Here is a 20,150-nt window from a genome sequence, read left to right as displayed (position 1 = left end):
TTATAAGTTAGAAGTAAACTTAATAGCAACTGCTGCCGAAAATTGTCGTGCATTATAACCTAACCTTTAATAAAGGGGGAAAGGAGTAAGTGTGCAGGGACAGAAATTTTCCCTCTCGAAAGGCAGTTAATATCGTAAACTAATTTAAGTCGTCCATAGTCGGGTTATCTTTGTACACTTTGGTCAGGAAAAAATGGTCTTCTGCCTTTTTGGGGGAGCTACCATAAAGGATTACCAAGAGCTAGAATAGCATCTTTTCAAACTCTATGGCAAGAAGGTGATAATACTGAAAACCAAGTACATAAATATTACAATCCATTAAGCTAAATGAGGAAAAAAAAAAAGAATTCTATGTGGGACTTTAGTCCCCAAAAAATAATTGTATTGTTCAGACTTGAAGTAAGAATATTATTCAGGCTAAATATATACCAAAGGGCATTTGTCATTAATAAGTTAGCAGGAGAAGTGGATAAAAATTAGTAATAAATAAAGTTATAACACAGTGATCATGGATACAACATTAAATTTAATAATTAAACATTAATAAGTGAAAATTGTATCCATGACAATTAAGTCATAGTTTCATTTTAACTAATTTGCCCAGTAATTGTTATAACAAAAATATTGATGAACATGTTTATATAAATATGGTTGTTTGATTAGGAAGCAGGTGAGGGAATAAATGTTGTTTGAAGAGAATTGTAGAAGAGGATAAACAATATATTGTAATATGCTCTTTTTTAGTAAATAGTATATTTTGATGTATAAAGGGTTTTTAATATGTTTTATTTTATGTATCATTTTAATATTGTTCATTTGTTTTGTTTATCCAAAAAGCAAGCTAACCAATTTTCATTGTCCATAAAAAATTCGTGATTCAAAACAAAACCAAGATGGCGGTACGTATTCTTCAGTAAACAAGTCCTTTGAATCAAGGCCATGTTGAGCAAATTCAACTCTTCCCATAACAATTGAAAATACAGTAAATTTAAGAAAAAATAGAAGTCAAGAAATAGTGTTAAAGAATAATATTCAGAAAGTAAATCATTTGCAAAAATCCCTAACTGTTGTGCGACAATCGATGTTTACATGTAACCTCGAGGCAGGTTTTCGTTTTGGAGAGAGCATTCGTTGTTTGGGTGCGCAGGTGAAATGATGTCTCCAGGATGAGGAAATCCTCATCAAATTTCTGTCCAGCAAGAATAGGAAGCCATTTTGGATGATAGGACAAAACATTAGAAAAAAGAAGATACCAAGGATCATCAAAAGAAGATTGTGAACTTGGTTAGTTTTGCTATACATAAAAATAGATTCATGTATAAAATAGATATTAATTTAATTAAGAGAAATTATTGTAAGTGTCTGTATTCTGATTGCCTAGCAACAACACGGCCTGAGATTAAGAGTTTTCTTTTTATATAATAAAATTCAATTATCTATTTAGTATTAAAGCTCTTAATTTGAACCCAAGTTATCTTTTATATTTGAAAATATTCCTTTTATTTTATTTAAAATTATTACAATATTTACCTAAGGAAACAGTTCTGAAAAAGGGTATGATGTAGTTGTGTGTAACCAATACCATAAATATAAATAGCAGTATATAGGTAGGCACTTATGTAAAAGGTGGTCAAATCAAGGAATTTTTAGGTTTTGAGGACTAGCACCAACGAAGTGCAAGGAGAAGAAGGAAGTGCACCAACGAACTATGGTCGGAAAATAAGATAAAGCCATTCCAACTTGGTATACCAAGAAACATGACAACACCTAGGAAACCAGAAGGGGAATCTCATGAAAGAATTAAAGAGTCCTGTCAGCCTCATGTCTAGACAGGATACTGAGGATACGGCTATTCTGAAAAATCACTGAATCTCAGAAATTGTTAAAGGACAGCTATGAATTTTTGTGTGATCAGGGAAATAAGGTGCTGAGCAAAGGTCATAAGGTCCTTTATATTTGGGTGAAAAGAATATGTTGATTATTGAGGCAAAGTAAGGGAACAAATTAAGCTGTTCAGAACCACCAAGGATAGTATTCTAGTCTTTCTGTAACTTACATGTTATCTTGAACAAATCTGTTCGGTGGAAGAATAAGTAAATTTGTAGGCCATCTGCATATAAATATTACTGAGAGTAAATAATTAAGTATTGTGTGAAGCTATAGGTATATGATCATTAAACCGAATTTCAAGAAGCCACTAGTGATAAATGTGCATACTTAATAAAGGATATGAATTTCGGGGTAGATAAACGCCAATCAGAACTAACCAACCTTTATGACAGATATGCTCAAATTGCTCCTGTAGTTTTAAGACTAATGGTCATTCCAAACAGAACGAAGATGTAGACTGAATAGAGAGTTTGGAGTGAATGTGATTTCAAAAGTCCACACACTATAGTTTTACCAACATGTGATTCAAAATTATTCTGAACTCATAAATACTACAATGGGGCACTTGTATGAATTTTTGATCTTTTTTTTGTCAGTGAAGATTAGGTTATAACAATAAAAATGAAAAAGGTAATAACTCCTTCCATTATTTCTATCTCCATGTTTATTTGCCACAATAATTAGTGAAAAGTGGTGGGGAAGGATAAGATTGTTACATTATACCCTGCTGGCAACCAAGCTCAAGCCATTGTATATGTTATACTCGTTTTTTCGGTAAAGTGTTTCCAGCTTCTAAACTAACATACAGGAAATATCTTTCCATTTTTTCTTTCATTATATCAGAACATTATTTTTCTTACTCAAGTGAACAAGAAACATAAAAAATAAATTTTAACAGATTAATTTTACCGAAAATTCACTATTATACAAAGGTTTTAAAAAAAAAAATATTAATTTTGTGTGATGATTAGGTGCTTTCTGGCATATTAAAATGTCGGTTGGTTACGAGGAACATCTTATATGTTTAAATTTTGCATCCCAGACTTTTATTGCCTTTTGAGAAAACAACTTTTGTAAAAAGAGAAAGTAATTTTACTTTATTAGCTAACAGCTTATGTAGAAATTAAGTTATTAATTTATTTTTATTTTAAACAAAGGAAGTAAAGGATAAAGTAAAGAGTAATTAACATAACTCATTGGAACTAGTGATTAGGAATTATGAATTAAAAAATTGTTTTAGAGATCTTCACATTTTGCAGCAAACATGAAAACAGCTTTATCTTCTGAAATTACTTATTTGGTAGTGATATGGTTACACAAATGGGTCTACTCAAAAGTGATTGAAATCAATATTTTGGGTTTTTGTGTAATGATACCGTAACACTATCACACATTTTTCCTCTATGTTTATGAAATGACCAATATATGGGCTGACATTTGTAATGGGGGCCATTTTGAAACAAAATGTTGAATATTGAGTATCAATATTGGAGTGACTTTGGAGACAAATTAAACAAAAATGTTTTGTTTTTTGATGAAAGGAATATGGTCCGGGTGCGGTCAAGAAAAACTCAAATAGTAGAGGTATACTAATTTAATGAGCCAACGTTTCGCCCCACGTTGCAGGGCTTCTTCAGGGCTATTTTGACGGCAGTCAAAACTAAAATGACCTTTTTGGTGTGTGTAAGGTAAGATAGATCATAAAATAAGAATGTGTTTAGGGGAGAGTAACTAAGTTGAGAGGAAACTCAAGTTAGTGGAAGGAGGCTTATTCTATAAAGTAAAAAAAAAATATCAAAAACAGTAAAGAAAACAAGTTTTTAAAATACGTCTTTTGGTTAAAAGGATTTGGGAAATTGAGAAAATGTCTGAGGAATGGAGAGAAACTCTACTTATTCCAATTCACAAAAAGGTGCTGAGAACGGGTTTTAATAATTATCCAAGAATCTCACTCCTTTCTACATGTTTTAAAATGTTAACATTCATCTAAGAAATTCGAATCATGGAATAACCTGAAGAAATCATTGGATATTACCAATGTGGTTTTAGACTAAATCTTTCAACTATTGATCAATTTTTTCATTACCTCAAATATTACAAAAAAAAGTTGGAATACAATGGGGTAGTTCACCAGTTTAAAGAAAATGTCAAAAAGGCTTATGATTCTGCTAACCACAAGAACCTGTATGATTGAACAGGGAATACCAAAGACTCAAATATGTAGCAAATAAGTAAATCAAGTATGGATGTGCATGACCAAAATGTTTAATTAAGTTTGAATCGGTAATCATAATTATAAGAAGTTTGAGGACTGGCTGGGTTTATAACAAGGTGATTCTTTAGCACTAGAACATGTTATTCGAACTATAATACACACTAAAAAGGTTTTAACTTTAGGTGGATAAATACTAGTGCCAGGGAATGCTGATGACTGGTACGATTAGGTGAGAACAAGGAAACTGTAAAACTAAATACAACTATGTTGAAACACTATAGTCAGGGACTAAATGTCTAAATTAATACGGATGAAACAAAATATATGATTAGCAGAAGAAATTAGAGCAATTTCGGTGCTAATTAAAAGTAAAAAATGCTTATTATTTTTCAATTTTGAAGTTGGTTAGCAGACGCCTTCAGTCCAGAAACATAAAAGATATAATTTACAAAACAATTATCCTTTCTACTGTCCTTTACGCATGGGAAACGTGGTCTCTGACACTCAGGGAAAAACAGTGCTATAAGAATTTTGAAAATGAAGTATTATGCAAAATATTTAAGCCAAAAAAGGATGAATTAACCAGAAAATTTAGAAGGCTACACACTACACAATGCTGAATTAAGGGAATTTAACGTGGAAAAGTCAGGAAGTTTTTTCGCTATTGCTTCTGGACTATTGGGAACAGTGTAAAAATAGTAAAAAATTAATCCCCATCTTTCATATGGCAACATATTTTCCTAGATATACCTATATTTCAAAAATAGCTCGTCCGATTTGACCCAAAGTTATAGGAAAGTTAAAGAATAATTTGAAAAATGGAAGTGTAGAGTTTTCATACTCACAGTCAGTTGGAGGGATTGGATTTTGGCCTGGCATAATAGGTTTCAGGATCAATATAATTTTAGCCACTCTACATTACTTCAGAAAGTTCACTCAATATCACATTCAGAATTTTTCCACATTTCATTTGGTGTAAAAGTAATTGACAGTGGCTCCAATTATAGGCCACAACTGTTAAATTTTGTACAAAAGTTAAAGAAATCTTCAAGAGAGTATGAATTCAGGATTTAACAAAGTAGGAGTAATAATTGGAGTAGGTCAAGGAACAATAGAGTAACAATCAGGACATAGACAAACCATACATATGAAATGTATTTTTCAACGAACACTACATGGGGAAAAAAAGGTATCTCACTTTGTGTGGTTATATGTACATGTATATGTATGTATGTATATATACACATACATACATGCATACACAGCATTTTTTTTTCTTCTGGTTTTACTTTACTATTATTTCACTGTTCAGATTTGAAAAAAATCAAGTTACTTCATTTTCCCCCAGGGGATTCTTGTATTTAATGCTAAATTACCTCTTGCAAGACTTCATTTTGTGATGGCTCCTCAGTAAAAGAAAATAATTCTCCATTATCAATAACTATTTGCTGATTATTATTGTCAGTATTGGATTCATCCTCTACAGCAGTCAGTGAAAGAGGCTGAGATAAAAAAACTTCAGTCTCCTCCTCAGTAAGATTTAACTGAACTCCTAAAATCAATTAGTTTATCAAAGAAAATATAAGCATATTTATACCGATTGATTTTAGAACAAAATAAAATATACCTTGACAAGTTCTTTTATGAATAATAAATTCTAAAAACCTAAAATGATTTTGACACCTTCCACACTGAAATGAATCTCCCTCTTCAAAAACGACACCTAAGTTTATAAAAGAAGAATGTTATGAGCCAACAGTAAATTTTTAGGTTATAAGCAATATAGTTTGGGAGAAACTTCTCATAAAAAATGTATTTTAAGTGAATAACCAGTTAAAAAAAAACTGTCACTCACTGTTGTCCTGCACATCAGTATTAAGTACAACAGTAGACTGCAAGAACTGCTCCAGTTCTACTTCAAAAGACTGCTGAGCAGATGGTGAGGCTAACATTTGTATATTATTAGTAAAACAAATGAAATTTCAAGAGCACAGAATATGGATTAAAATTAGTTATTATTTACTTGGAACTGTTGTGTAAAAAATTTGAGCCATTATGAAGATAAATCACTAATTCGGCTAATTTGAGGTACATATCTTTTCAACTAAAATATCACATTATGGTAGAAAGTAATCTGTAAAAATACATGAAAAAAGTAAAAAGTAATAATGTTATTACAGAAAAAAAATAACTGGGAGGTCCCTTACCTTCTTACATGAATTAAGTTCAGACATTTTACAAAAATATTAATTTCAGATTAAATGCGGATGACACTGATGTATATCAAATATGTTTAATTAAAGCACTAAAATCAAACCATAAGTCAACAGTACATAAATGCACAGTAAGAAAAAGAAAAAAATCCTTATTTAGGGTAGAAATAGATAGTAAGATAACCCAAACCTGTAATATTAACAGGATAATACAACAAATAGCTTTCCTATAACCAGAACATTTATATGTTATAGAAGTGCTAATAATACCTTTAAAAAGAGTTAAGTAATATTAATTTATGAATAATCTTTCACTTCAGGTATAACTTTATCACAGATCACTATAATAAAAGGAAATAAATAAAAAGGTTCTTTCACAACATGGCTGTTATAATGAGCTGGTGACGTTACTAAGCATGCGCGACCCTACAGAAAGTAAACTACTAGGGTTCCCTTGAAAGTAAACTGTTCGGTTTCAAGTTGTTATTATTGGGGGATCGATTGGAAACTTCTATTACAACAAAAAGGCATTGAAAGACGGTCTCTTTACCCCTCAGTTTTTTATTATATAACATAATCAATTCTTATTCAATAATATGCTATTCTAATTTTTAAGGAAAATTTATTATATTATTTTGGTACCGTTATCAAGTGCGCATTGTTGCCAACCCATTCCTTGAGGGTCTTTGTTTAATAACACTAGAAACAGAAAATACATTGTTGCAAACGAAATAAAATATTTAGAATTTGAATTTTCTACGGAAAACACATTTTGTAGTCCTAATAACCCATTCTCGTAAGACACCATTTGTTGCTGTGGTCAGCCTATCTCTAAAGGGGCTTCTTGGCCTCTAATTAAGAGGACCTTGTATGTTGCCCCTTAAAAGGGCCTCTACATGTTGGCCAAGCCGTGGCGAACTCAGACATGCGCGAGCATCTGTCCTGAGTCAGTTTTTTGGACACAGATCAAAGGGGGTTCGTGAGAGGGATCTTATAGCATCTCCAACATTGTTCTTTGTTTAGTTGCAACTGAGAGCTGTTAGGAGGTTAAAGGTGTTTGCTGTTACTTTTTATAATAAGTGTTATATTTAATCTTATTTAATTTCATTTAATCTCCTTTCATTTTCTTTTTTTGTAATAAAAATAATATAATCCTAATGCAATGGCTGGAACCACTTGTACGTCCGCCATGCTTCTCTCTCTGAAAAACACTGACATGTGGATGGTCCGCTCTTTGTTTACCGACAATTTGTACATTCCTCCCATTCGTGGCGAGCGGCCAACATGTGAATCCGCCTAAAACTTATTATAAAGGGGCCTCTACATGTTGACCAAGCCACGGCGAACTCAGACATGCGCGAGCATGTGGATGGGTGGCTTGTACGAGTCGGCCTAAGTTCGTTGCCGATCCGCGGAATGTCGGTTTTTGGGATACATATCAAAGGGGTTCGTGAGAGCGCTCGTGTAGCATCTCCACCATTGTTCTTTGTCTAGTTTTTGCAATTGAGAGCGGCCAACATGTGGATCCGCCTTAACAGCTCTAAGTTGCAACTAGACAAAGAACAATGGTGGAGATGCTACACGAGCGCTCTCACGAACCCCTTTGATCTGTGACCAAAAAACCGACCCTCGACGGATCTGCAACGAGCTTAGGCCAACTCGTACAAGCCACCCATCCACGTTTGAGTTCGCCATGGCTTGGCCAACATGTAGACCCCTTTAGGAGGGTAAAGGTGTTTGTTGGTACTTTTTATAATAAGTTTTATATTTAATCTTATTTATTTATATTTAATTTTCTTTTTTTTGTAATAACAATAACATAATCCTTATGCAATGGCTGAAACCACTTGTACATCCACTATACTTGCCTCTCTGAATAACACTGACATGTGGATGGTCCGCTCTTTGTTTACCGAGTATTTGTACAAGACTCCGATTCGTGGCGAGCGGCCAACATGTGGATCCGCCTTAGCGTAGTCGCTAAAGTATAAATCGATACACGATTTTAAAATCGATAGAATTTTCGTTTTCTACTCCTCTGAATATGTGTAATGGGATCCTCATACACAGGTAAAAATTAACGAATTAAAAAAAAATTCTAATTATTATTAGAATAATATTGTATTCGGTTAATTTTGTATTCGACTATTTTTCTCGATTTTAAATTATATGATAAATATGAAAAGATGGGCTTCGGCCATATTGGGGAAGCTGAGGTAAACTTTTACCTATTCGAATGCAAAAGTATTCGGATTGTTTTGTCGTATTTTTATTTGAATAAAAATGTACTCTCTCGTCTATCGAATACTTTTCGTTCAACACTGACTGACACTAACTGATTTAACTAAAGAATCTGGAATATTCCTATTAAATTATCATCAGCATATTTACCTCATCAACACTACATATTTGTGCATATAATTAATGTAGAAATATTAGACATAGAATTGATAAATATTTTGACCGCGATTAATTCTACTTACAATTTAAAGAAACAAATTATGCAAAATAGCTTTTTAAATATTATTATTTTCTTAGAAATAAACTTGATAATTTATTTATAAATAATCATAGACAAGAGGACTCGTTAACGGACTAGGCAGTGCTATTTCATGGTTGACCGGAAACCCCTGTTGAGCAAAAAGGAACTGAATATTAGATACTGGTACAATTACACGTAGTTGGTAAGTATTTGGAGATATAGTATAACTTAAGTATCAGTGAAAGCAAAATGTTATAAAAGACAAGAAGGAATAAGATCTAACATGCTAGGACTGCTGTAAAATACTAGCTTTATTTTTTTTTTTATTAATTTTTTTTTCCTAGCCCCTATAGAAAAATTTTATTGTTGAAATTTTTATATATATACATATTTACAAAATTGTTCTTTTACTGGAGCATTGCTCCATTCTAAGGACAGGTTGAGATTTATAATTCTTTGAGTGTATATAATGTTTAAGTAGACGAGGTGCTGGGGCACACTTCGTTTTCTGAGTTTTATCCTACATACTAAAAATTAAACTAAAAACTAAAACTAAAACTAAAGAGTGTCCTTTCACTTCATTTCAATGGGCGGTACATCATTGGCTACGAGGGTGGAGGTCCTGCCAGTACTGGAGGGGGCGCTGGTGTCAGTGATTGGAAGAGTGGATTGATCAGATGTTTGAAATTTGATGAAATATGTACATTTTACCCCCCAAGTTAATTCTCCATTTTCTCTTGATATTCTTTACCCAAGCATCCATCTTCCCTAGCAGGTCACACCCCACAATCACTTTGTATTCCCTCGGCATACTCCCTACGATATTTACTGGCAAGTTCTCTCTACTAAATCCCCACCGGGTCAAACCTATCTCTACCCCCCTCTACCGCTCAAGGGCCACTCAGGGTAATTAATTTAAGTTGACATTTCTGTATTTGGTGTGTCCTCTCTCCACTACACAGTTCTTCAAGGGCTTCGTGGCACATGATGGTGTTGGAACTAGGCACTTCACTCCTGCTATCTCTATTATAGGCAGACCGCCGCTCTTCTCCCTCACATTATAACTCAGCAGTGTGCGGTCGCTCCTCTGCTGACATCCCCTTCAGATGTCTCGCGTCTTCCTCTCTCCAGTTCCTCGCATCCATCTACCTCTTTTCCCTTGTTTCCATCTTCCTGTTTCCACTCTGTCCCCTTGACTTACTCGGTTCTGTGGCTCTTCAGCTTCTTATTCGGTCTCCGACGTTCCTGATGCTTCCGTGGATTCGCCTGAAGATCTACTCAATTTACGGTGGCTTCTCCGTATCGGTTGGGCGTTGATCTCTTTTTCGGTACACATATGGGCACTGTTTGGTTATGTGTCCCTCATTTCCTGCATTCAAAGCGTCTCGTGCGCGGGCTATGCGCCACTAAATGCCCAATCTTTCCACAACCGTGACACTTGCGGTCCTCCCGCCGACTATTACTTCTGGGTTTAGCTCTCTTTCTTCTACCCTCTCCATGTCCTCTCCTCCAAGGGTTGGGCACGTTTCTGGGCCGTTGGTATTCTGTCCGGGCCCACACTAGCTCTTCTACTTCCCTTCGGGCCTCTACCTCTCTAACGTTTGTTTCTATGACATCTTGAGCAATTTCCACAAGCAAACGCTCTATCGGAAATCCTCCCTTCATCCCTAGCTCCTTTGTCAAGTGTATCTTAAGTACCAGGGATAAGAACTGCATCCGACTCTGTACCTGGATTGTTTCCATCATTTCACTGAGTTTATCTTGTATTCTGAGAAAGCGTGTCAGGAGTTCCGCAGCATATTGCCCACCAGACAGTTTTGGCTTTTTCGTCTCCCTGATCATCATGAATATGACTTCAATGCCCGGCACACCGCCTGGTTTTATGGTAGTAACAACCCACTGGGCACTTACATCACCAACACCAGGCTGTCTCTCTCCCACCCGGAAGTGCATACCTTTAGGCACGCGATCCGCCCTTCTTGCACGTCAACACTCGACCTTCTTCTGACCAGAAGTATACACACGGTCACGGACTGCCAAGTGCTGCCCTACGGACCATCGGACCACAGGTCAGTGGTCTACACCTTTGAAGGTACGCCCGCTACACCACCTGCGAACAAATATCTTCTCCACGAGGCCGACTGGAAGGGATACAGGTCGAGTGCTGCTGAAGCGCTACCAGCCATAGTGCAATACCGCACTTCTGATGAGGTGGATTCCGCAGTGGAGATGATCACCACCACCATCCAGAGGGCAGTCAATAGGAACATCCCGAAGTTCACTCCTATCCCCAACGCCATACGAGTGTTGCTGAAGCACTACCTGCCATAGTGAAGTACCGCACTCCGGACGAGTTTTTTCTTTTTTTCTTCTTACCTCCTCCTAATTATTTATTTATTAGGCTATTACAATTATACATAGTACTTAAAACTAAGGAATATATATAAACTAGAACATTGAATCTTGGTTTGCCTTACGGCATTATAAGATATGCCAAACTTGGTCCGCTGAAGGCAGTTTTAACATAAGTAGCTGGATTGCCAGGTGCTAACAAGAAATGGGGAGGGACCATTCCGGCTGGTGGTGTTGAGTTGTGGGTGACTTCAGGCTGCAGAGCCAGAAGTCCTTTCCTCGGCGAGGACGTCGACCAAGGGGACCGTGCTTGGTCGTGGTGGAGCATTGGTCGTCTGCTCAGCATCCCTCACTGCATAGCTAGAGGCCAGAAAGGAAGCCTGTTCCCCAGACGTCATCAGGTCGTTCCCAGCAGTCAGATGGACAGTCTTCCTCTTGGTGACAAAGGTCCTGACCAACTTCCAGAACTATCGATGGTCTTCGTGTGTTCTTCGGAGTTGGTCATGCCAGAGCGATGTCTTCCAGTCACGCATGAGAGAGCCTATCTGCCGAGTTATCGCATTGATGACCGGTTTTAAGCTGGTTGCTTGTTAAGGTTGTTCCGCTGTTCAATTAGAGTGAGGATGTGCTTCGGTGGCTTTCTGATGGCGTTGGGTACAGGAGTGAACTTCGGGATGTTCCTATTGGCTGCCCTCTGAATGGTGGTGGTGATCATCTCCACTGCGGAATCCACCTCATCAGGAGTGCGGTATTGCACTATGGCTGGTAGAGCTTCAGCAACACTCGACCTGTATCCCTTCCAGTCGGCCTCGTGTAGGAGATATTTGTTCGCAGGTGGTATAGCGGGCGTACCTTCAAAGGTGTAGAGCACTGACCTGTGGTCCGATGGTCCGTAGGGCAGCACTTGACAGTCTGTGACGGTGTGCATTCCTCTGGTCAGGAGAAGGTCGAGTGTTGACGTGCACGAAGGGCGAGCCGTGTGCCGAAAAGTATGCACTCCCGGGTGGAAGAGAGACAGCCTGGTGTTGGTAATGTAAGTGCCCAGTGGATTGTTGCTACTACACAACCAGGCGGTTTGCCGGGCATTGTGGTCCCCTAGTACAACATGCCGGCTCGTCGCCTGGGTGTGTTGCAGCAGCAGTTTCACTGACGTGAGACCGGCCCGAGGTCTCCTGTAGACACAGGTGAACGTGTAACGGTGTTTAAACCGCACGTCCACTGTGACTAGGTGAGTACCCTCAGTAGCCGTCACTGGGTTCGGGATGCTCCTTGACGGGATGTCCCTCCTGACCAAGAGCATGACTCCTTCTCGAGCTCCGGGGAGGCAGGCCTCTCGGTACGCGACGTACCCATGGAAGTACATCCGTGAAGAGGTGGAGAGCATAGTGTCGGTGAGCGCCACCACTAAAGGTCTGTGCTGCTGCAGAAGAAGCTCGATTTCAGCCTGCTTCGGTGAGAGGCCTCTGATATTATAGTTGATGACCAGATGCTCAGTCATAGTGGCGAGCTAGCTATCTTGCCCATGATCACCATGAGCATCGTCACCATGGCCGGCCGGTCCGAGGCACCGGTCACCGATGGAGACTGTTGAGTCCTCCGAGCGGGGGATCCCCCCACCAGGTCGGAGAACGGGATGCCGCCCTGGACCATCCCGCTGGGCAGCTGTCCTCCGGGCCGCGCCGGCGGCTCTGCCGGGGCGTCTCTCCTCTTCTCCATCAGGTCCATCCTCACAGGGTACTCCTTTGAAGTCGCCATGTGGTCAACCTTGTCGCAGATGGTGCATTTCGGTGGGCCGGTCAGTGTACACTGGGCGAGATCATGAATTTCGTTGCACCTTGGGCATATAATTTTTCGGTCGCAATACCTCATCGTATGCCCGTATTGCAAAGAGTTCCTGCATTGTACAGAGCTGCCGTCCTCTTTGAATATGGAAACCCTAAACCGACAGAGATTTATGGTTCCAGCTTCCTGATGTCTGCTAGCTTTACATGATGTTCGGTCACGAGCTTCAGCAAGTCAATTGGTGATTTTTGCCCGTCGGGCTGTGTCCTGGTGAGGCGGTGCAGCAGTTTGAAGCCAGGGAGGCGTTCGTATAGGTCGCTGGCAATATCTTCTAGGTCGGAGTGTAAGTAGAATCCATAAAGGACCCACTTCTTTGACCTCTTGGTTCCTCTCGGGGCAAAGGTATGAAATTGTCTTCTTTAGCATCTCACGGGTCTTCAGTTGTGAGGTAGAGACGGGTCTCCCTGGTTGAATTATTGGTCTCGAAGTTGCGGATACCAATGATGGGCAAGATATCTTTCACCGACTGTTGAGCTATTGTCGGTGAAATAATGATGGGAGGCGGGCGCCTCGCTTTGGGTGGCTGCTGGGAAGGCTGCTGCTGTGGTTGCTGTGTATATACGGCGGAGGGCGTCATAAGGGTTGCTTCATCTGGTGGGGTTGGCTTGCGATGGTTCAGGTTCTTTACGGGATTTGACGAGGTGTTTAGAGTTAGGGTACTGGTAATCAGCTTCTGCTACACCCTTTTCTCTCCTGGGCTCATGAGAATCTTGGACCATCTCTTCATCAACGTACTCATTGTTCGTGTCCGGAGACAGTGGCGAGATAAGTTCTCCAGTCCCCACCACCTGCGGAGTACCTCAAGGTTCGGTGCTTGGACCTCTACTGTTTGTCGTTTTCACGGCACCAGTAGTCGCCATCAAGCATCTAGATGCAGTGGTAGCAGCCTATGCCGACGACATCGGTGTCTATGCTTCCAGCATAAGAGTTGAAATGAACCTACACTATGCACAAACTGCTTCTGCCATCATCGAAGCTGCTCTGAAGAAGGACGGCGTCAAGGTTAATCCATACGGATACCATTGTCATGTCCTTCCAGAAGGGCAAGAAGCAGGCTACCCCAGCAGTTCATTGTGGTTGCTGAGGGTCGGAGACTCTCTAATAGCATCCTCTACCTCGGCGTGATTCTCTACAGGCATCGCACCTTCTCCAGTCACGTCAGGCAGAGACTTCAAGCTGGCCCGACAAGCTATCACTTGCTCACTTCACAGCAGATCTCGCTTCGCCTAAAGCTGAAGATCTACAAGGTCATCATACGTCCGACCATGCTCTATGGTGCACCACTCATGCGACTTGGCATATGTTGCCTTTAGCTTACTAGGAATAGGGAAGGGCTATTCCGGCTGGCGTTCATGAAGTGATGACTTCAGGCTGTAGAGCCAGTCCAAGTCCCTCCCAAGGCGTCACTCATGCGACACCTCTAGAAGATCACGTTAACCAAACTGCAGAGCTTCCAGAATTACCTCCGTCAGCGAATAGTCAGAGGAACCACACTTCAACGGGCCAGGAATAGAGTAATCAGTGAGGAGCTCCAGCTCCCTTCTGTGCTGGAATTCATAGGCCGTAGGTACATCAAATTATTTGACGGGCTGAAGGCCTGTGCCTATGACGGCACCATTATCTCCCATTAGAACTCAATAGTTTACCTCGGCGTGATTTTTTTTTTTCTAACTTCCTATATTTATTTATTAACAATACAATTATACATATTTATAGCTAGGCGTGAAGCTGGACCGCCATCTTAAATTCTCCACCCACCTCTACTGAAAACGAGAACTATAAGAAGGCGGTCTTACAGATTGAACCAACTCCTCACAACACCAGCGCTCTCTCTGCGGTTTCAACTGCAGATGTACAAGAGCATCCTACTATTTGATGGCCGCCACTTCTATTAGAGGCGCCACTCTTCACGTACCTCCACTCTCCACTCTCCGACAAAAACAAAAATAAATCAGAAATTTGTTATAAGTAATAAATAGTATAAACAATCTATACACAATAATTTATTATTATATAAGTTCTTGTAACATTACATCTACAGTTCATACGAACCATTGAGTGCAAAAGTAGTGTAAGACAAATGTACAGTTTTGAGATATTAAAGTTCTGTAACATTTTAGTATATAATAACCGGCCTTTGTGTTGGAACTAATCAGTCAAAAGCATATTATTATGAATTTCTACCCCTTATATATTTCCCCATTATCCGTCCTTATCTCTCCGACAGATTTTTTCAAGTAAATCACAACAGAATTAATTAATAATAATAATAATTTTCATGTAGTAGAAGGTCGATTGATATTCTCTCTTCCAACACCTGTTTCGACTCGTGAGACACTGTATGTATTGTAATTAGGTAATTGTATTTCAAATGTTCAAGACAAGATTCTAAAGATATTGTTCGGTGTAGTGCGCTAGAAAAATGCCCCCTCCCCCCTAAACTTTTTTGGGTGCAAAGTCTAAAGGGAGGATTATAATTTTATCTTGAAGGTTAGAGGATATGGCCTCTTGTTTAGTTCTCTGAGGGAGACTCTCGTACCAGTTTTCCTACATACGAGCTACGTGGGTGTACGTGGCTTCCATGTAGATCAGAGGGAGAATGGTTCCGGCAACCAAACATCTCCAGAGCACCTCTAGGCAACAATTCTCATAAGGCCCGCAATGACAATGAAGATTTCCCATGCAGCCCCAAGGGGCCAGGAGGAGCATACACTCTTAATCCTACTTCTATCAGACCTGCTTTACACCCAGCGAGACCATCATGGGATGAGGATAAAAACCACGGTGTCTAAGACAGCTTAACAATTATCTCAGTTATAACAATAATAACACACGTGGGAAAACTCCTAATCCCACCAATCTAGGAGCCATAGACCTATAGACTATAGATCTAGTAAGTCCTCTAGCGAAACCTCAGAAGCCTCAGAAACAGAGGTGGAAGGAAGAGTAGGGCGGAGGAATAAACCGCAAACCAGCTGCTGGTGACGAGCATGCGAAGGAAGAAGAACGAAACAGGAGAGTTGAGTAGGGTGCGGGGCGACCGCACAGTACAGATTTACAATATCGCAGGTGAGAGCAGCGGTCTGCCTAACATCAGAGTGAGCGGCGTGAGATGCCTGGTCGACACTGTGGGGAGTTCACAGAATGTCCTGAGCCGGAAGGCGCTAAGGAAGCTGTGCGGAGAAGAGAGACATTTCCAGATAGATATTCAGGTATGTCAATGTCAGTTAATCAGCCTGGGTGGGCCAGGTACAGTAGTGGAGGGGCGGATATGGAATTAATTGGGAAGGTCTCGACCACTCGCGGTCGGCGAGCCACCAATGGAAAATGACGAAGAGGACAGCGAAGAAGCAGAGTGAGACCAGGAGGGCTGGACTAGGCTGCGTACTGGGGCTGAAAACCGGACCAGGCGTGTTGGAGGGACGTATCGGACGGATGCAGCAGGATAAGGTGTAGCCGCATCTTAAGGCACTCAACCGAGTGCTGGGCTGCACCACATTTTTAAATGTAATTGTCCTCAAAAAATTAAATGGCTCCACCATTAATTTTGTATACAATATATGCGTTGAGGCAGCACATTCGAGAAGAATTGGAGAACCTCAAGAAACAGGGTATCATTGTTACAGTACGTCACTCTACAACAGCCCTCTGTGGGCAGTGCGGAAGAAAAGCGCACCAGAAGATTAGGGAGAGAGTTATAGGGGGTGATTGATTACCGAAGCTTCAACGACAATACGGTCGTACGAATGGTATCCGATTCCAAGATTAGAAGATATCCTGGATACACTAGGTGGGGCGACATTCTTCAGTACCCTGGATTTGAAAGCTGGGTACCACCAAATAAAAATGGACCCGGAGGACCAGCATTCAACGGCCTTTACATTCGAAAGGGGGCATTTCGAATTCACAAGGATGTCCTTTGGTCTGAGAAATGCCCCCATCACGTTTCAGCGGCTGATGGGCGAGTTTTTGGGAGGAATCGATGAGTCCATGTGCCAGGTGTATATGGACGATCTTCGAGTGTTCAGCAAAACCGAGGAAAAGCACGTGTCCCACTTGCACACAGTGTTCCAACGGGTTAAAGTTGTCTGCAGAAAAGTCAATACTGGGACAAACCTAAATAAATTTTTTAGGGCACACTATTTCCAAACAGGGAGTCCAACCTTACTTGAATAAGGTAGAGGCGATCCAGAAGATAGCGATACCAACAGACGTGAAGGGAATAAAGAGGTTATTAGGCGCCTTAAATTATTACAGGCGTTTCGTACCCGCCATGGCGAAATACCTGGTACCTTTAAAGAACCTACTGAAAAAGGGCAATACGGTCGTCGTGACACCGGATATGGTCGAGAACATTGGGATATGCATAGAGACACTTAAGCGGGAACCGGTGCTCGCATTCCCAGATTTTGAGCACCCTTTTACCATCACTACGAACGCAAGCGATTATGCGTTAATCCGCGAGGGCGGAGAAAGACCGGTGGCATACGCTAGCCGACGACTGACCGACGTAGAAACGAGATATAGTGCTCTGGTGAGAGAAATATTAGGAATCGTTTTGGGGTGTAGAAAACTTTCGCCCTTATGTCTTTGGGATAAGGTTTCGGGTGCATACCGACCATAGGCCACTTCTGTGGGTTGGGAGGTTATAGGGATCATCGGCTAGAGTGACCCGCTGGAAGGAGCTCCTTCGCCAATACAACATTGAAATCCAGTACAAGCCAGGAAAATAGAATGTAATAGCTGATTGGCTGTCTCGAACTATATCATTTCCTAAAAGGGGGTGATCGAATGATGGGTCGAATAGAAGCGAAGACAGCCGAAAAACTGCACGACAGTGATGATGAGCAGTGAAGATAATGAGGCATTAAGGGCAGAAGTCGTATGCAGGATGAAAAGAAGTATCCTCAATCAAATTTAAGCAGATAGGCTAAAGAAGGCACTTGGCTCCAGAGGGCATCTTTATGATGTTCAGAGAAACTGAGAAACCCAGGCAACCTAGCGGGCAATGTGCAGGTTAACTTCTGGCTAGGTATAATCGCATTGCAGATAAATTAAGTGAAATGAAAGCCGGAGATCAGGTACAGGGTCGCCCGTGTGGAGTAGCTAGTCTCCCATCGGGCGCCTCCCCAGGTGGCGGATAGGGGGATTCTCACCAGATATGGCGGGAACCGGGGAAATAAAATACCCAGGTTGGACCAATACTAGAATCAAATCCAGACGCGACGGTTCCTAGATTAGGCGGCGTACTGGTCAGCGTTTGTCCCTCAGGTTAGAGGCGTCTGTGTCATACCTGGCAGTAGGTATAAAATGCTATTTTCCAAAATAAAAATGGAGGAAAATATTAATAATCAAACTACAGAGCAGGGGCGCGGAACCGGCCCCAATGCCCCATAGGTCCAGCCAGACACCAATCTGTAGGGGAAGGAACCTTAAATCGGACACCTCTTCAGACGGCGGAGAAGAGGATAGCGGAAGGTGGGAAAAAGTCGAGCGAAGAAACAGGAGGACCAAGAAGAGGAGGGAGAAGAAGACCCCAGCCCAGGATGTGCCTCCGAAAGAAGGGCTAAAGGAGAGGAAAAAACTTACCTTCGCTGGCGTCCTAGCGAGCGTTCCGGCCATTCCGCTTAAACCCCAGGAGACGGCGACATATGTCACACTCAAGGGAAGCGCAGCGGGATGGACTGCAAAGGATATATACAAGGAACTCCCGTCCCAAGAAGAATTGAAGAGCATTAGGGACTTACAATTGATAAAAATCACCCAAAAGGGCAGTGTTTTGGTCAGGACAGAAGGCGCTGATCAGGCACAAAAGCTCCTCACCCGGGATAAACTGAGGAGAAAAGGATTACAGGCGAGCCTTACTGTGGCACGCAGGCCTCGAAAAAGGAAGTAAAAGGAGTCCCCAATATTTGGCACGGGAGTACCCTGGAGAGATATCTTTGGGACAAAATCCCTATAGAGGTTCCAAAGGAGGACAAAGACAGGAGGGAGTGGCTTAGACCCTGCTTCTCCACTCCCGCGAGGGGCGGGCTCACAACTACGTGGGTGCTAGAGGTGCACCAAGCTATGAGGCTCACCCTGATGACCCTGTCCGCGAGGGACGTCAGCGGAGGATGGTGGAGCCTGACTATCAGAGATTACCTGGACCCCTTGCTCTGCCTTCGGTGCCCTGCAAAAGCCTGTATAAAGGAGGTGGCGTGCAGGTGGTGCCCTGCAGGGACTGGGCACAAAGTTAAGTAGTGTCCTGAAAAGAAGAAGGGTGAACCCTCGTGTTGTAGGAATTGCAAGGCGAGTGGCAGAGCAGGGAAAGATCTCCGACATAGTGCGGGCCGCAGGGAATGCCCGGTACATCTAGAGATGATGGTTAAGCAGGCGAAGAAGACCCGGTATGCGTAGGCTGCATATCCTGCAGGTCAATATGGGCCGGAGACGAGTGGTCGCGGACGTATTGAGAACTCTCGCCCGAAGTGCTGACATCTTGGCAATTCAGGAGCCTTGTTGTCGAAAGAATGTGGTTACAGGTTTTGGAACTACGTCGAGGATGGTCGGTTTAGGCCGTGGCGAGAGGATGACTAGAGCAGCGATTGCGGTCGTTAACCCTGCCCTCGACGTAATGGAACTGAAGCAATGCACCACAGCAGTGGGGCAGAGTTGCCTTCACTCTAGTTTCAGCATATATACCGCCATGACAGGCGAATGTAAATATCAACGTAGAGGATAATATAGCTGCTGTGGAGGCTATCGCGCTAAAGTATAAAAGTGTGATAGTCTGTTCCGACACCAATTCGTGGAGCACGGCCTGGGGTTCTGTTCGCACAGACGCTATAGGGAGGTTGGTAGAAGAAGAAATCCTGGGACGAATTTATCGTAGAGGAATCAGAAAAGAATCCCTGGGGTATTCCCTACAGGGTGGCACTGGGAAGGTCAAGCCGTTACAAGTGATGGCGGCTATTAGAGTGAGAGGTGCCCAGGCAACCACATTGGAGGAGGCTGCCAACATGTATATAGACTACACATACCCTAGCGATGACCCGTCCCAGGATAGCGCAGATGATGGAATGGTTAGACGCACTACGTTATACCCACCAGGTGCCGACCTATGTCCGCCATGGGATATATGGGACCTTGCCATGGACAGACAAAGGATAGGAAG

General features: G+C 41.4%; 1 protein-coding gene and 1 long non-coding RNA gene across 4 annotated transcripts in view; one reads left to right on the top strand and one right to left on the bottom strand.

The window, feature by feature from the left end:
- The window catches only part of LOC106691408 (zinc finger protein 341), a 26,217-nt gene extending 19,808 nt beyond the window's left edge, over nt 1-6,409 (bottom strand). For all 3 annotated transcript variants that reach the window (XM_014437160.3, XM_014437162.3, XM_014437161.3), the window contains exons 1-5: nt 6,313-6,409; nt 6,129-6,239; nt 5,961-6,050; nt 5,733-5,828; nt 5,482-5,657 (exon numbers count right to left, since the gene is read on the bottom strand). In XM_014437160.3, the coding sequence (XP_014292646.1) occupies nt 5,482-5,657; nt 5,733-5,828; nt 5,961-6,050; nt 6,129-6,159 (393 nt within the window). In that variant the 5' untranslated portion in view covers nt 6,160-6,239; nt 6,313-6,409. The remainder of the gene's footprint in view (nt 1-5,481; nt 5,658-5,732; nt 5,829-5,960; nt 6,051-6,128; nt 6,240-6,312) is intronic.
- Nucleotides 6,315-14,937, top strand: LOC136796334 (uncharacterized). The gene is made up of 3 exons (XR_010844038.1): nt 6,315-6,449; nt 8,893-9,002; nt 14,711-14,937. It is a non-coding gene; the product is annotated as an uncharacterized lncRNA (long non-coding RNA).
- Nucleotides 14,938-20,150: the final 5,213 nt, after the last annotated feature.

This window comes from Halyomorpha halys, unplaced genomic scaffold, assembly GCF_000696795.3.
Source record: "Halyomorpha halys isolate HHAL.00 unplaced genomic scaffold, Hhal_1.1 Scaffold2319.1, whole genome shotgun sequence".
Lineage (NCBI taxonomy): Eukaryota > Metazoa > Arthropoda > Insecta > Hemiptera > Pentatomidae > Halyomorpha > Halyomorpha halys.
This window is presented reverse-complemented; position numbering and strand designations above follow the sequence as displayed.